Below are 14,081 nucleotides of genomic sequence, written 5' to 3' on the forward strand. Positions count from 1 at the left end.
TCAGGCTCAAACTTAAATTTATGTCAACCTGACAGAATAGCAGCATAGTCTGAAATGAACAAGACGAGAATGTACAGTTATCTAATATGGCCGTGTTGTAAGTAAACACATGTAATACATACACTCAATCCAGTGCTTGTTGTGGTTCTTTAAGGGGCTGAACGAAACCGGGCTAGAGACACAACCGGGCTTTAGTGCTTACGTTACATACGAGGCTATACGCTGGGGTTCATCATTATTATGAGAGGATCAGACCATAAGATTTTCTAAGCCTATTCCCCAAATACCTGTGTGTTTACACCAAGTCCCATGATTCAGAAGAAACGTGTTCAGCTTGGTGTAGATTTGTAGAAGGACCTTGTGGGCGTACTTTTAAACCTGGCGTCATTATAGATAGATGAAGCAAATTACCGGTAAAACAAGGAACATGTCTTGCATGACTGGTCTCTTGAGACATGAAGTCAGGTTATGCCCGCTAGAATTAATAAGCCAAAACCTTATTGATTTCTCTCTCAATAATTATAGCATTTCCAATTTCTTTCAAAAAACGCCGATCTACAGGCTTACAAGTTACCACACATTGCATTGCAATGTTGTGAGCTTGTAGATCAGCTATAATCGCCGTGGGACACGGTTGTACAAGGAAGCAAACAGGTATGAGTGGTTAACCGAGGGAGACAGCCTGACATGCTGAGCTCTCATTTCCTTCCAGGGCCGTAGGCTAATCAGAATTTTAATTATGATTAATTTAACTTTAAGCAATGTGCTCAGTTGTTAGATTAGATTTCAAGTAGCCTTGTGGCAATATTGAATAGAACATTTTGCAATATTTCCCCACGTTTTTATATATTTAAAGGAGGTGTTACGATATTCCCCCAATATCCCAAATAATTTAGTCCCCACTCCTTTGGAGTATTTTTGTACATTGAAGTGAAATTTGTCCTCTGCATTTGGATCCTATTCCCAACTATAAGTGGCCACTATTAATACAGGGTCTGGGGAGCATTTGGGGGGTCTTCAACACATACAGGATACACAAAGTGAAATTGGTTCCGGCGAGCCTTCCCGCATCGAAAACGGTCGAGAATTTGTTTAAGCGTAATACAATAAAATATTGTATCTCGATATTTTGGCATGACTTACTGTAACTACAATATAAAACAACTCCAAGAGCATTTAGTTTCAGCCTGGACACTCGACATACCGCCATGATGTCTCGATACGAGCGGACGCTGGAGACTGCGGTTCCGGGGACGATGGCGGCGGGACCCTCATCTCCCTCCCCCTCGTCCTCCTCCTCCTCGGTGGCCTCGTAGCCCTCGTCAGGACAGGGGTCGTCGCACTCCGTCTCTGTGCTGTTGGTCATCAGGTCGATGAGGTGCTCCAGGGGCGGGCTCAGCTCACGCTCCTCGCTCTCCTTCAGGCCGTAGTCCAGGGCTTTGTAGATCATGATGCCTAGAGACTCTATCACCTGCGAGAGAGAGAACAGGTGGGGTGCAACATTTAATCAAACTAATCGATTATAAAACATACTTTGAATGAAATCAGCGATATTCAAAAGCAGTGAAAATAGCAATAAATGCTATTTTTGTGCATCACTGGTGTATGACAAAGCATAAAACAGGGCCCTGCAGGCCCCAACGATGGGGCCTGCGAACGTTTTTAACAAGTTTTAACCTTTGACCTTTAACGTAAGTAAAATGCCTGTAATATATATATCGCCATGATGTCTCGATACGAGTGGACGTATCCGCATGCAATATATATTTTTATATACCTTTGTGATTAGAATGTTTTATTTATTATTGTTAAAGATATCCCCCAAATGTAACTTAATTATTTATTTTTTTAATAATTATAATAAATGTGCATCAAAGTTGCATTTTCTTTTCACATAATTTCCTCTGCAAAGTACTAGTAGTACAAAGTAGTAGTAAGGTTGAAATCTCTTTTTTGCAAGTAGAAATATATCCGGGCCTTACACAATTCACGGCCACAGCCAAAACCTTCCTCACAGCATCACACAACACACGCACACTCACGTGCCACCACATTTCACACAACACTTGCTAAGTACTCCGGCAAGGTTTGTGACCTATCACCCCGCTCCCAATGTCTCCACATATAGTACAGTAAGCATACATTGCCTTATTACGCAACACCTCTGCTGGGATCCCTGCAGTCTAGGGTAGTGCTGCACGATTCTTGCTCAAATGTGAATCTTGATTTTCCCATTACGATTCTCACACAATTCTCATTTTTTCCATGAGAAAAACAAAAAACATAAGTGTAACTAAAATTAACTGGACAGCCAACGATTGGCTGCACGATTCTACACGATTCTTCACAAAATGAGATTGCATTAGGCGTCTGAATCTAGATCTCGATCTTTTTTCGATGAATTGTGCAGCACTAGTCTAGGGTTTTAAACGCTGCAGATGCTGGGCTGGCCCCAGTCCACAATAGTTCGATATACAATATTATCCACAAAACAACCCCAGCTTGAATAAACTAATTATATTACAAGTCCTCAAGCTAGAGGCCAAGGAAGGCACAGTCCTTCTCCCAGCATCACTGTAACCAACTCTGCATAGGTTCCTCAACACTTCCACACAGTCCCCAATACAAGACAAACACACACCACAAGTACACATCTTACAAGATCTTCATCTCTAGGAATGTACAAAGCATTTCTTTCACCGTGGCGATACGAGCTCCGCTCTGTGCCATATGCTTTCCGAAAGGCTCAATCACATCGTTCCAATCAGGTTGACAAAGTGGCCACTTGTTGCACCCACAAATGAGATGGCCGTCTGGGCGGGACAGTTTTGGGTGCTCCGAACAAACCAGAGAGTTTAACATGCCAAGTTGACCCAAGGTGCCCAATACAAAAACCCACGCAACAGCAGGACGATGAGGCTCCCATTAGGGATAATACAATTGTAGGGCGGAGCAAGTGATTCCAAGAAAGAAGCTATTCTGGGACTAAATCACATTTTACATGAAAAGGTAGCAGACTTTGAAGTGTTTATCCAAGGATTATCTGCCAACATTAGTGAAGTCCAGAGACTGGGAGCAAGCCCTTAGGATCAAGTCAACTTTTTTGGACATACCCCTAAGTGGCACACCTTATATCTATACTACGCAGTGTAAAGCAGAGGTTCTCAAAGTGGGGTAAGGGGACCCCCAGGGGTCCTTGAAGGGGTTCCAAGCAAAATTAGTAACAATTTAAACACTTAAGCCCCATTTCATTTTGTTTTCAGTGGTTAATTTCAGTCACTAGTATACTGTATGAATGACTATTCTCTTCTGTACTGAATCTATTTCTAACAAAAGAAATATTTTCAATGGTGGTCCACAGCCTCATACACATCATGTAAGACATATTAGCGTGATATTAGCACAGTTCATGGTTAGCTAGGTATGGAAGTGGGAGTTGTTTATAAAGGGAGGTACCCAAACACAAGAGGTGAGGAGAGGGTGAGGCTTGCGGAGATGGGCGAGGCTGGCTATAATTAAGCTAGGTGCCAAGAAATGCCAGTCATCTTTGTGGTTAGAGCGCTTGAGGGACGGGTGCTGACTGAGTATGTCAGGGCTTATTGGCTTAATAGCAGATCAAAACAAATCATTATGATCATTGACAAATGTACCATTCAACGTATTATTTATACAGAGATCCCATTACTGGGGCTTGGCTTAGTAGCCAGGCCGTCTGGTGGTAATGAGAAGGTCACTGGTTCTCTCTGCGGTCCACCTAGTATGCATGTAGAAGTGTCCCTGAGCAAGACAAGTGTCCCCCCCCCCGGGTACTCCTCATGACCATCTGAGCAGCCATCAGCAGCTGTTGAAGATAAAACTGAGTTTCTCCTACAGGACTAATAAGGTGTAACGTTACGTTTTTAAGCTAAATCAAACGGCAAATTAACGCTGTTATCGTTATTTTGGGCATGTCATTATATACTGTAGATCAAATAATCTTTGAACTAGAGACCACCCACCCTGACAAGCACTTGGAATTGTTTTGAGTTGAGGGATAATCTTTAGTTTGACTGTTCCACAGATAAATTGTGAAAATAGCTGATCTACAAGCTCACTGTGAGCTTGTAGCATAATCTATTTTCACAATATTTGCCTCCTTATATTTGACAATTTGACCAATTAGTTTTTATAGTATAGTTGTTTACCATTTATGCAGTAATGGTATTTCTTTCTTTTTACTTAATTAAAAAGGTCCTTCAATTGTCACTTCAATGTCATCTGGGAACGTCCCCTCAAATCATGTGGAGACCCCCAGGGGGTCCTGACCCACAGGTTGAGAACCACGGCTGTAGATGAATATTTGGCTACAACTTACCTTCCATGAACCAGCCTACATAATGAACACGAAAGCCACACTTATGTGTTTACAGAACACAATCCACTAACCCAGTTCTTCCCACTGAAGGAATAGCTTTGTCTGGAGTCACTATAATCATCCATCAGCCGTCTGTTTGTCGACTGATAATCCTGCACCACTAGGGCTAAAATTAATATCCCATCCTGTTTGTCTTATTGCATAACCCTATAATCCATCTGTAGGCCGACGTGAGCTCTTGACAGCAATAGCATCGGAGACTGAAAGAATAGCCCATCTAATATATCGCTTTGAGCTGGGACCCATTGTGAGCTTGTAGATCAGCTATTTACGGAGGAGACGCCGCATACGTCAGGCTTAGAATGACTGCACATAATAGCACAGCACGTGAACAAATGTTTATAGTATATTGGTCAAATAATGCTGACAAAATTATATAAATGTCCAAAACTCATTATTCAAGCGTTCTCAGATACATTTTAAACACAATAAATTGGAAAAACCAGAATCCAATTTCTGACAAATGCTTGACTCAAGGACCTTACCAATATTAGCCTATCACAGATAGATCATATCTGCAGAGTGCAGATCCCACCCCCGACATTTCTTCTACATTTTTGCCCCCATGAGCACTTGGAAAAACAGAATTTATGGACGGTGCATCTCTCTTGTGTGCATCCCTCTTCTGTTCTGAGAAAATCTCAGAACTTGGCTTTGTAATAATGCATCACAAACTCATGTGAACCCAGACTTGTGACTCAGGAGGAATGAGGCAGAAGGAAGCTGCTACAAACATGCCTGTAAACACTCAAGACAACCGGAAAATCCACTGACAGTTCACCCTTCAACAAACCAAATACTTCAAACAATTACTATGTGGTGCTTGCTGCCTCTTTCACTGCTACACACACACACAGTCCTGTGAAATGTGTCATGAAATACTGTTGGCTATAAATGTGACAGAAATTCTATGCATAGATTTGCACCGGATTGTGTAATGTGCTTCCTGCTACTGTATGTTGACAAGGCCCGTCACAATTCATAATATAGTCACCTGGTCGCAATTATTTTTGCATAATCAGTTTCCATGCATCTGTATCAAAACAGCTGGATGAAATTATCCCCGGGTCAAATGGGTAGTAAGGAGACATCCTGAGTAGGGACCGAAATACTGATATATCGGCCTGATGGTCTATTCTTCGTTATCAGCCCATATTCCACTTTTATACACATAATAGAACATCGGACGATATATCAGCCTAAATTCCCTAATCCGTTTCAGCTCTAGGGCTTTCACGATTGTCACAATTAGTTGTCGCTCAAATAATTACGATTAACAATTTAATAGCATTTGTGTCATTTGAACATTGGAAGATGAATAAAATTACATTTCCATTTGGCTTTTAGGCTTCGTAAACAGAAAAGTGTAAAGAGCAGATATGACAAATAACTAATATAACTTTCAAAATGTTTAGGAAATAGCTGATCTACAAGCTCAAAACTAGTCACATTTTGTTGTTTGAGCTTGTAGATTGGCTATTTCCACTATTTTTGAAAATGAAATTGATAACGATTATACAAACAATTTAATTTATGTGATTATTTTAAATAGGTTTGTGACAGACTAATCAGCCCCCAAATCAATGCTGCAGGAATGCCCTACTCAAGATGTCTCTTCACTAGCCATTTGGCCTGGGGAACAAGTTCAACTAGCTACACACTACCTCAACAGCAGTCTGTACGGCACAACACCCCGCTCAATTATCATTAAAGCAGTTTGCACTATAATCTGATTTGCCAACGAGGAAGACTGCTGTGGCACAAACAAGTCTAGTTCGGACACCATGTGCCAAAAAGACAAGAGATGCACTCACAAGAGACATATAACTCAATGGAGTCAGAGAGAAGTCAACCTGACTCAGCTGGCTGCTAGAGAGAAATGGGTCAGTCAACAGTGGGTCACTCATACTCATAGGCCAGTTATTTGAGAGCTTCACAGAAAAAAATAAAATACCTTGCGTCTGACACACTTTGTCATGGTGCAGGTGGGGGTAACATCTTACGAGCATATACCTTACCGGTAACTTAAATTAACCAAGACCCGGAACTTGTTTTTACATTATAACATGGTTGTAAACTCACGTTTTTTTTTAGCACAAGGTTCTGTCCCTCACTTCTCACGCTGCGCTCAGGATTACCCACTACACACTACCATAGTGCTTCTCACACCATTAAAAAACAAGAAAACACTGTCCTGCCCAATTACTATACATCAAGATAATATGCATTCTGCCAAATTCAGCCTTTTTCATTTTGAACCATCAGATGTCTGCTCATCTTAATCAAATTATGAGAGAATGTAATCCTGTATGTGAACATAATGGCCAAGCATGATTGATTTCATGATGTTGTTCACCATTAATTAGGATTGCTAACAGTCATGGTGTTCACCATAAAGGTAGGGTAAGTGATATTTAATAAGTAAAAACGGAAATAAATTTTGGGTTGCCAATTTCAGCCATCGAGTTCTAAAATGTATCTGTGTCATTACATCCATATTGTACTTGCAACCTGTACAGTATTGTGCATCTCTCGTAGAATTGGTAATGGAAATGCATTGAAAACATGCATTGCAACCTGAAAATGCATTCTGTTTACTAAAGAGCTGGCGAAACAGGGAAACCCCTGTAACTGAACTCTGTAGCAATGATCAATATCATAATAGATATTTAACACTTATTTTAAGTTTATTTTTTATCACTTACCCTACCTTTAATTAGGCCTGTTACAGTACATGAAATATAGTATCGTTTATCCTTCTGCATTCTGTACAGGCCAACAATGTTATGACCCCTGAAATCAACTTTAAATCCAACAAGCTTATGTAATTTACATTTCCTATTCTTTAATTATATTCTGTGTAGAATCATGATAAACAATTAGCCTAAACAGCTGCACAGGCAATTCCATTTATACTCTTTACCATTATTCTATGAAGCTCCATAAACACTAGATATTGTGCATTCAAGTGTGGAGAGAACCTCAGAACTTGGCTTTCTAATTATGCATCACAATCTCATTTGCAGTAGCTTCCGTCTCCTGCCTCACTCCTCTCCAGTCACAAGTCTTCAAACAAAGACAACTTGAAAATCCACTGCTGCTTCATCCTTTAACAGCCTGAAATACTTTAGTTTATAGCAACCAATGACAATGTTTAGTGCTTACAAGTATCCTTGTATCCTGTTTAAGACCACCAATTGTGCTGCAGATTACATTGCCACATAATATAATCCATGTGAATCTGTCAGGAAATGCTATGCATAGACCTGCACCTGTGACGTCCTGCTCTGCTGCTGACATCTCTGGGTGTTTCTGTGTGCGTGCGCGCGCGCGCGCACGTGCACGTGCGTGTCAAGGTGTACTGTATGTCATGGAATGAATGGCTAAACCCCTTTAATGAACATGTGTGTTCCCATCACCTCAGTTTCAGCCAACCTCAGCTTGCCGTGCACAGGAGGAGAAACAGCGCCCACATTTCCACACGCTTCAGAAGAGGCCCAACCAGGCGAGTCATCTGGGTGTCGTGGGAAAAAATGAAGCTACACGTGCTTAGCATTTGCACTTGGAAAAACAGAAATCCTCTTCATGTGATGAAAACTGGAAGTTGAGATTCACCCTTCTTTCTATGCAATAATGGCCAAGACCAGAGCAGTGAGCAGCCCCTTATGAGCGTCACGTGGTCAAAACCCACCGTCCGGCATCCGTCTGCCTAGGTAATGGTATTAAACCCACCGCCTGTCCGGGTTTTACCAGAGAAAAAGCCCAAGGAAGCCTCTCATTGCTGCTCCATACATTTTACCATTCCGCCCGTAGATGGGTCACTGGTGACAGTTAGTACCACTACCCATCACTGTACATTCTATGTACAGCAGGCTTGTCCTCTCTGTCTGAGGTGGGACAAGCACTGGTATGTTTATTTTCAAAGCCATCTCAGGAATGGTCCCCTCTTACATTTGCTCTATGTTGGATCAGAATCCAAGTCCCCATCAGATCCACTCGAGTGACTTCCTGTTCCTGAACCTCAAGGTTCCATTTGCTAACTCAGAGCTAGGCAAAGCAGCCTTCTCTGTCAGTGCTCCATTTGATTGGAACGAGCTCCAGAAGTCAGTACAAATCTAATCACTGCCTTGGCTGTACCCATTTGTCTTTGCATTTACTTTGCATTAAATTGTGGTGCACGCTGATTCTGATCACACCAACTTCAGTCATACACTCCTTTGGGACATCAGCAATACACAGTCACACACATAAATTATGTGTGAAGGCCATTGTTTGGACTGTTCTCCAGATATGTGACAGACGAGACAGATTTTTGGAATGTACAGATGGATAAAGAAAGTGAACAGACACAAGAAAGGCTGGAGAGAAGAGGATGACGTGCAGTCCAGGGCCTCAGAACTGATTCAAACACGAGCAAGCTGTGGGAAGGATAGCCTGATTTATGTGGCATGTCCTCTTACTCTGAGACACCAGAGCGCCCCTGCCATGCATTGATCACTTTTCAATAGAACTTGTAGCCCAGACATTGGATATCCATCTATCCAATGCTTTGGCTACTGCGAGACTTTCCACTGAGTAACAATCACCCAGGCAGGCAGGCACCAAGCAATTCTCTCATGCCACACCACACAATGATGATACTCAGCAGTTGTTGTGCAAGCAGCATTATGCTCAATGCTCATGACATCATTCGGCCGGAGCAGGCAGACATACAGGGCTTAGGTTTGCCACGAGAGTCTCAACTTCTTATAGCGGCTCCTCGAAAACAAACAAGTTGTTTTTTTAAACAGAATCGTCAGAGAATCTTGTTTGACCTTTTTCCTGTTAGTACTGGTCTACCGGAGTCAGAAGGACAAGCTTGATAAAGCAGTGATGAACATGAAGGCCATTTGTCTCTTAAATGTGGGCTGCTTGTGTTTTCAAGCAAAAACCTGAAGGTTAGAAATACCCATTAGGGGTTTGCAAATACACAACTCGAGGTTGTGTCACATTTTTGTGAACCAAGGCTTACCTTGGTTCAGGTACTAAATTAAACTTACATAAACAAAACCTGCCAAAGAGAGACTCTGCATGTCCTACAAAATGACATTAAAAACACCTGTTTATTTGAATCCAGGTGTGCCAATAAGCTGCACAAATTGAATTAAACTTTTGAGGACATGAGGCAAATATGAGCAATTGAGCATGTGTAATTATGAGCATCATTCCTTGCAAGCATCTCTTCACAAACGGCAGAGAAAGGAAAGCAGTCCTGCTGGGGCTGGAAGACGCCTGACTGTGAGTAGATGTCGATCATGTTGTGCACCAAAAATAGCAGATCTACAAACTCAGAACACATTGCAGCGAGCTTGAGTCACAGCTGAGCCAGCTACAACTAACAAGGCTTAGCACCAGCCATAGAGCATATGAGTCATCATTAACCTCTCTATCCGGCATCAGTCCACTGGCACAGGGCAAATAAAGGCTTGGTCTGAAAAAGTCAATAGTACGTAGTAGTTCTGGATTATACATGTATGTTGCCTAATGCCTAGAATCATAAAACACGGGACGTGATGTTAAGACTGTCCATTGTGCCAATAGATGGTGTGGGCTCACATGAGATTTGCCTTGATGTTAAGAGTGGCATTGGGAGGTGTATTTCTTAACTAGGGTATGATGTCAATTTCAGGACACATCCTCAGTAGTGTGACACATCCTATGATTGTGTCTGTGATAAAATGTACCTGCTAGGGATAATAATAAAGTAATGTTTATCTGGTTGCAAAGGAACTAAAACAGTGTAAAACCGTGACCTTTGACAGTTCACAGAAGAGCTGCATAGCAACAAATGTTCTGAGCCATCTCTCTCTCCACTGAAGTGACACGATTGCCAAGTGATCAGGGCGCTTTCCATTTGATTATAGAGTCCCCAGTCGGACCGTTTGCGGTTTGGTCATTCTCCTACTCTCTCCAAGTTTCCTGTCCCACTCCACTATGGCTGCTTATGGCTGTGTCGTTATAGTTGGGTCGTTACTCGTTTACGACAGTTCCGTGACCGCGGAGAGCAAAGGTCTGTTTCTCAATGGATTTGTCATCTAGGAGGGTTATTAAACAAATTGAGCCCCCATGTAAATCTAAAAAATGCAGGGAAATTCATGAGCCCCAAATCCATATGGCCAACCATCAAAAACCTGCTAAGGCACAATAAGGCAAAATTACCTAAAATTCATTCTGCTTTCAGTAAGGCCAAGGAGTGTTTTGTGCAAAACTAATGCTTGGAATGGATTCAGAATCATGAAAACCCTGCTAACACCAAAAGGGGTTCCCGCCCAAAATGGGTTAATAACCCTCCTAGATGACAAATCCATTGAGAAACGGACCTTTGCTCTCTGCGGTCACGGAACTGCCGTAAACGACCCAAACAGCTTTATTTGTTATTAATCAAAACCACAATAATGAATAGAATAATCTTCAAGAGAAAATTCTCTAGTTGAAGCCCTAGACCATATTGTTTACATGGGCATTTCCTTGTTGACAGATGAGTGTTATGCAATACTGGTACTGTATTCCCATCGTTGTCATTTGTAATCATCTGTGTGTTTGTCTAGGTATGCCTCTCTTGCCCTTGGTTTGATAGCTTAGGGCTTAGGCAACTACAGTATGAATGCCTGGATGATAATAACCTATTACAGTATGACTGAAGAAAGTCATTATCTTGTGAAGCATGCCAAAGCAGAATTCTCTTCTGCATTGCTAGTGCAATGGTTATCTAACTGGTCCTTCTAGATACCAACATGCGTGTAAACACACATAAACACCTGTGTTAAGCTGTAGTCAATCTCAAAAACACTAGACTAGAGCGGTGCCCATGGGGCCTCTAGCCTACAGCGGTGCCCGTTGGGCACTGGCCTACTTGCAACGATGCAAGTTGGAAATGCATGTCCCACCTAGATATTCTCTCAGTGTCCCTTTTATGCCCATATGGAGTTTTGTCATATCCAAATATAGACCAGCCAATCAGAATGATGCCAGAACAGGCCAGCTCCATATGGACCCGGGGCAGAGGCCTTTTGTGGCGGTTCTGGACAACCGTGGGTCCACCCGACTCAACACCGGGCACTGCACTCCCTGTGGTGACGTGTAACACGTGTGTCACATTTGAAGTCGGTGGGGCGAACAGTTCCCGAGTTACGTGGATTACACACAGAGACTTGGTGCATTTAGATTATAGATAGATGTTTTAGAACCACTGTTCTAAAAATATAAATATTTTTGGCTCTGTGCAACTGAATCACAGACCAGAGTGTGGCTTGGAGCCTTACTACTGTTAATGTATTGTGTATTCATTTCACACACAGACTTTCATTTCAGCCCACAGACAGGGCTTTTTCACTTCACAGACCACAGACAGATAAGCAGCTCTCAGCGTTTTAGGATGCCGGCAGCACGAGGGCAAAGCCATCCATCAGACACAAATGCAGACGAGTTATGCAACCAATACTGCGTGCAGAGGCCCATTACTGCAGTGGCGGATTGTGAGGGCCTCTAATAACACCTCCCACGGTTATTTGCCTGAAAATACCAAGACATTTACAACTAATTTTAGCCATTGGTCAGAAATTTGACCACTTATGAGGCTGCACTGGCCTGTGTGTGACTGTCCCACTCAATCCATCTCAGCAGTGGAGTGAATAGAGTCTGGCTGAGGGGGTGAGACAGATGTCAATCTGAATCACCAAACCACCAGCATTGTCGTTCTGTGCCCTCGTTTGGGTCACACAATTCTAGAAGCTGACTGACAGGTAAAAGAATGCATTTAGACCACAGAGCTCTTCACTTCAACATGTATTAAATTGGGCAGTGCATGCATTAGTATTTTTTTGTATAAGGGTCAATATATCTACTAATTGTAGATCTGCTATTTAAAGAAACAGTTAGCCTCAATTAATGGAACAGTAGCCCGATTCCTCCTGAGCAGGGTTAGGGTAGAAAATATTGTCAAACCCCCCACTGTGACTCCACACGCAGCACAAATCTGTTCCGACAGCCTATTTGACGAGAACAAATACTGGGGCCATGCACACACACACACACACATTTATGAGACTCCAAAACCAGCAGGTTTTGTTAAACATCTCTGGCATAAGACCTGAGGAGTGGAGGAATACTCAATGTCTTGGTTAGGGATGCAAAACAAAGATATGTTAATGACGTTTAGAAGATTTAGAACACTTTCCTGGGGGTCTTATGTGGTTTTAGATATTTTAGATTTTTAGCAGTGAGCCCAGTGTCTCTGATGTCATCAACACTGGGCTCACTTACTTCCTGGACTACATGTTGCCTCAGTAAGACAGCCCTCCCCCTATGCACAAGGCGGAGCAGTGCACCAAAGCATTATGGGAATTGTAGTCCAGGAAGGAAGTGAGCGTCGATGACATCAGAGACACTGGGCTCACTGCTAAAACCACATAAAGACCCCCAGGAAAGTGTTCTAAATATTCTAAACGCCATTAACGTATATTATTTTGCAAAAAGGGTGAAGTGTCCCTTTAATAATCCGATCTTTTGAAAATCATGTGATCGGAGCAGATTTCTGATCATGTGATCGGGACATATCTAGTCTTGGTCTTTGAAAAAAATGAAACAAAAAATATATATAGATTTCTGCAACACATTGATCACATTGATCAGAGTCCTAAATATCACTGGTTGTGTGCTCCCAGCATAGACTGAGGTTTCACTTTGAGGTAGAAATTTGAGTATTTTATTTTATTTTATACTTGGAAATGCCAAGAGTGACTGGGAAAACAAACCCGGGACTCCCTGATCGAAGTGCCGTGGTTGACCCCACTTGGCAGGCATTTCTTAGTTTCCTTTCAGTGAGCCAACCAGCAACCACTTCAACCCAAATTAGCAACACACCAGAAAACTGGCAGTGACCAGTGACCACACCCCACAAGACAAGGTTGAAAATGGATGCATCCGATGCCTCTGCAACACTGACACAGATGTGACGGTAACCTTGTACTTAGTTGCTCGCTGTCACACAGAAGATAGATCTACAAGCTCACAATATGATTCTAAAATGTATGGAAGAGTATGGAAATCACCTCATTACATGATGTACTATTTATATTGCATTAACATACCGTACAGATTGGTTAATACAGTTTATTCATTAACCATGAGGGGGGGGGAGACACTGGCCTAGCGGTTGAGGCACATTCTGCATATAGGCTACTACAAAACAATACCCGCTCCCTACCGGATCATAAATCTGAAAAGGAATTGAAGACCGACAAATATTGGGTGTTCCAGTAGTAGACTAGAGGCAATAAAGGAGTGGGCTATACAACTATATAGCTTTGGCTTGTGTTATCTCTTGCCTCCAACAGACAACCTGCTTCTTTTTCTTTATTAATGTTTTTGTGGCTTTCGCCTTTATTTTATTTTATTATTTTTGTAGAGGGATAGATAGGCTGACAGGAAATGGGGAGAGAGATGCGGGGGTGACATGCAGTAAAGGCTGTTGGGATCGGGAGTCGAACCCGCGGCACACTGCCAGACTGGATTACCAGCCAAGGTGCCTGGACCACTGAGCCACAGCCTAGGCAACCACCTGCTTCTCATGCTATCCGTTACTAACCAGGTCAAAACACTGCTGCCAGGATAATTGTTCTCCCGCAAA

General features: G+C 42.3%; 1 protein-coding gene across 2 annotated transcripts in view; it reads right to left on the minus strand.

Annotated features, from left to right (window-relative positions):
- The window catches only part of spire1a (spire-type actin nucleation factor 1a), a 56,277-nt gene that overhangs the window by 26,291 nt on the left and 15,905 nt on the right, over window positions 1–14,081 (minus strand). For both annotated transcript variants that reach the window (XM_079523432.1, XM_079523431.1), the window contains exon 3: window positions 1,205–1,471. In XM_079523432.1, coding sequence (XP_079379558.1) covers window positions 1,205–1,471 — 267 coding nt within the window. The remainder of the gene's footprint in view (window positions 1–1,204; window positions 1,472–14,081) is intronic.

Source organism: Electrona antarctica (genome assembly GCF_951216825.1).
Source record: "Electrona antarctica genome assembly, chromosome: 15".
NCBI classification, from domain to species: Eukaryota; Metazoa; Chordata; class Actinopteri; order Myctophiformes; family Myctophidae; genus Electrona; species Electrona antarctica.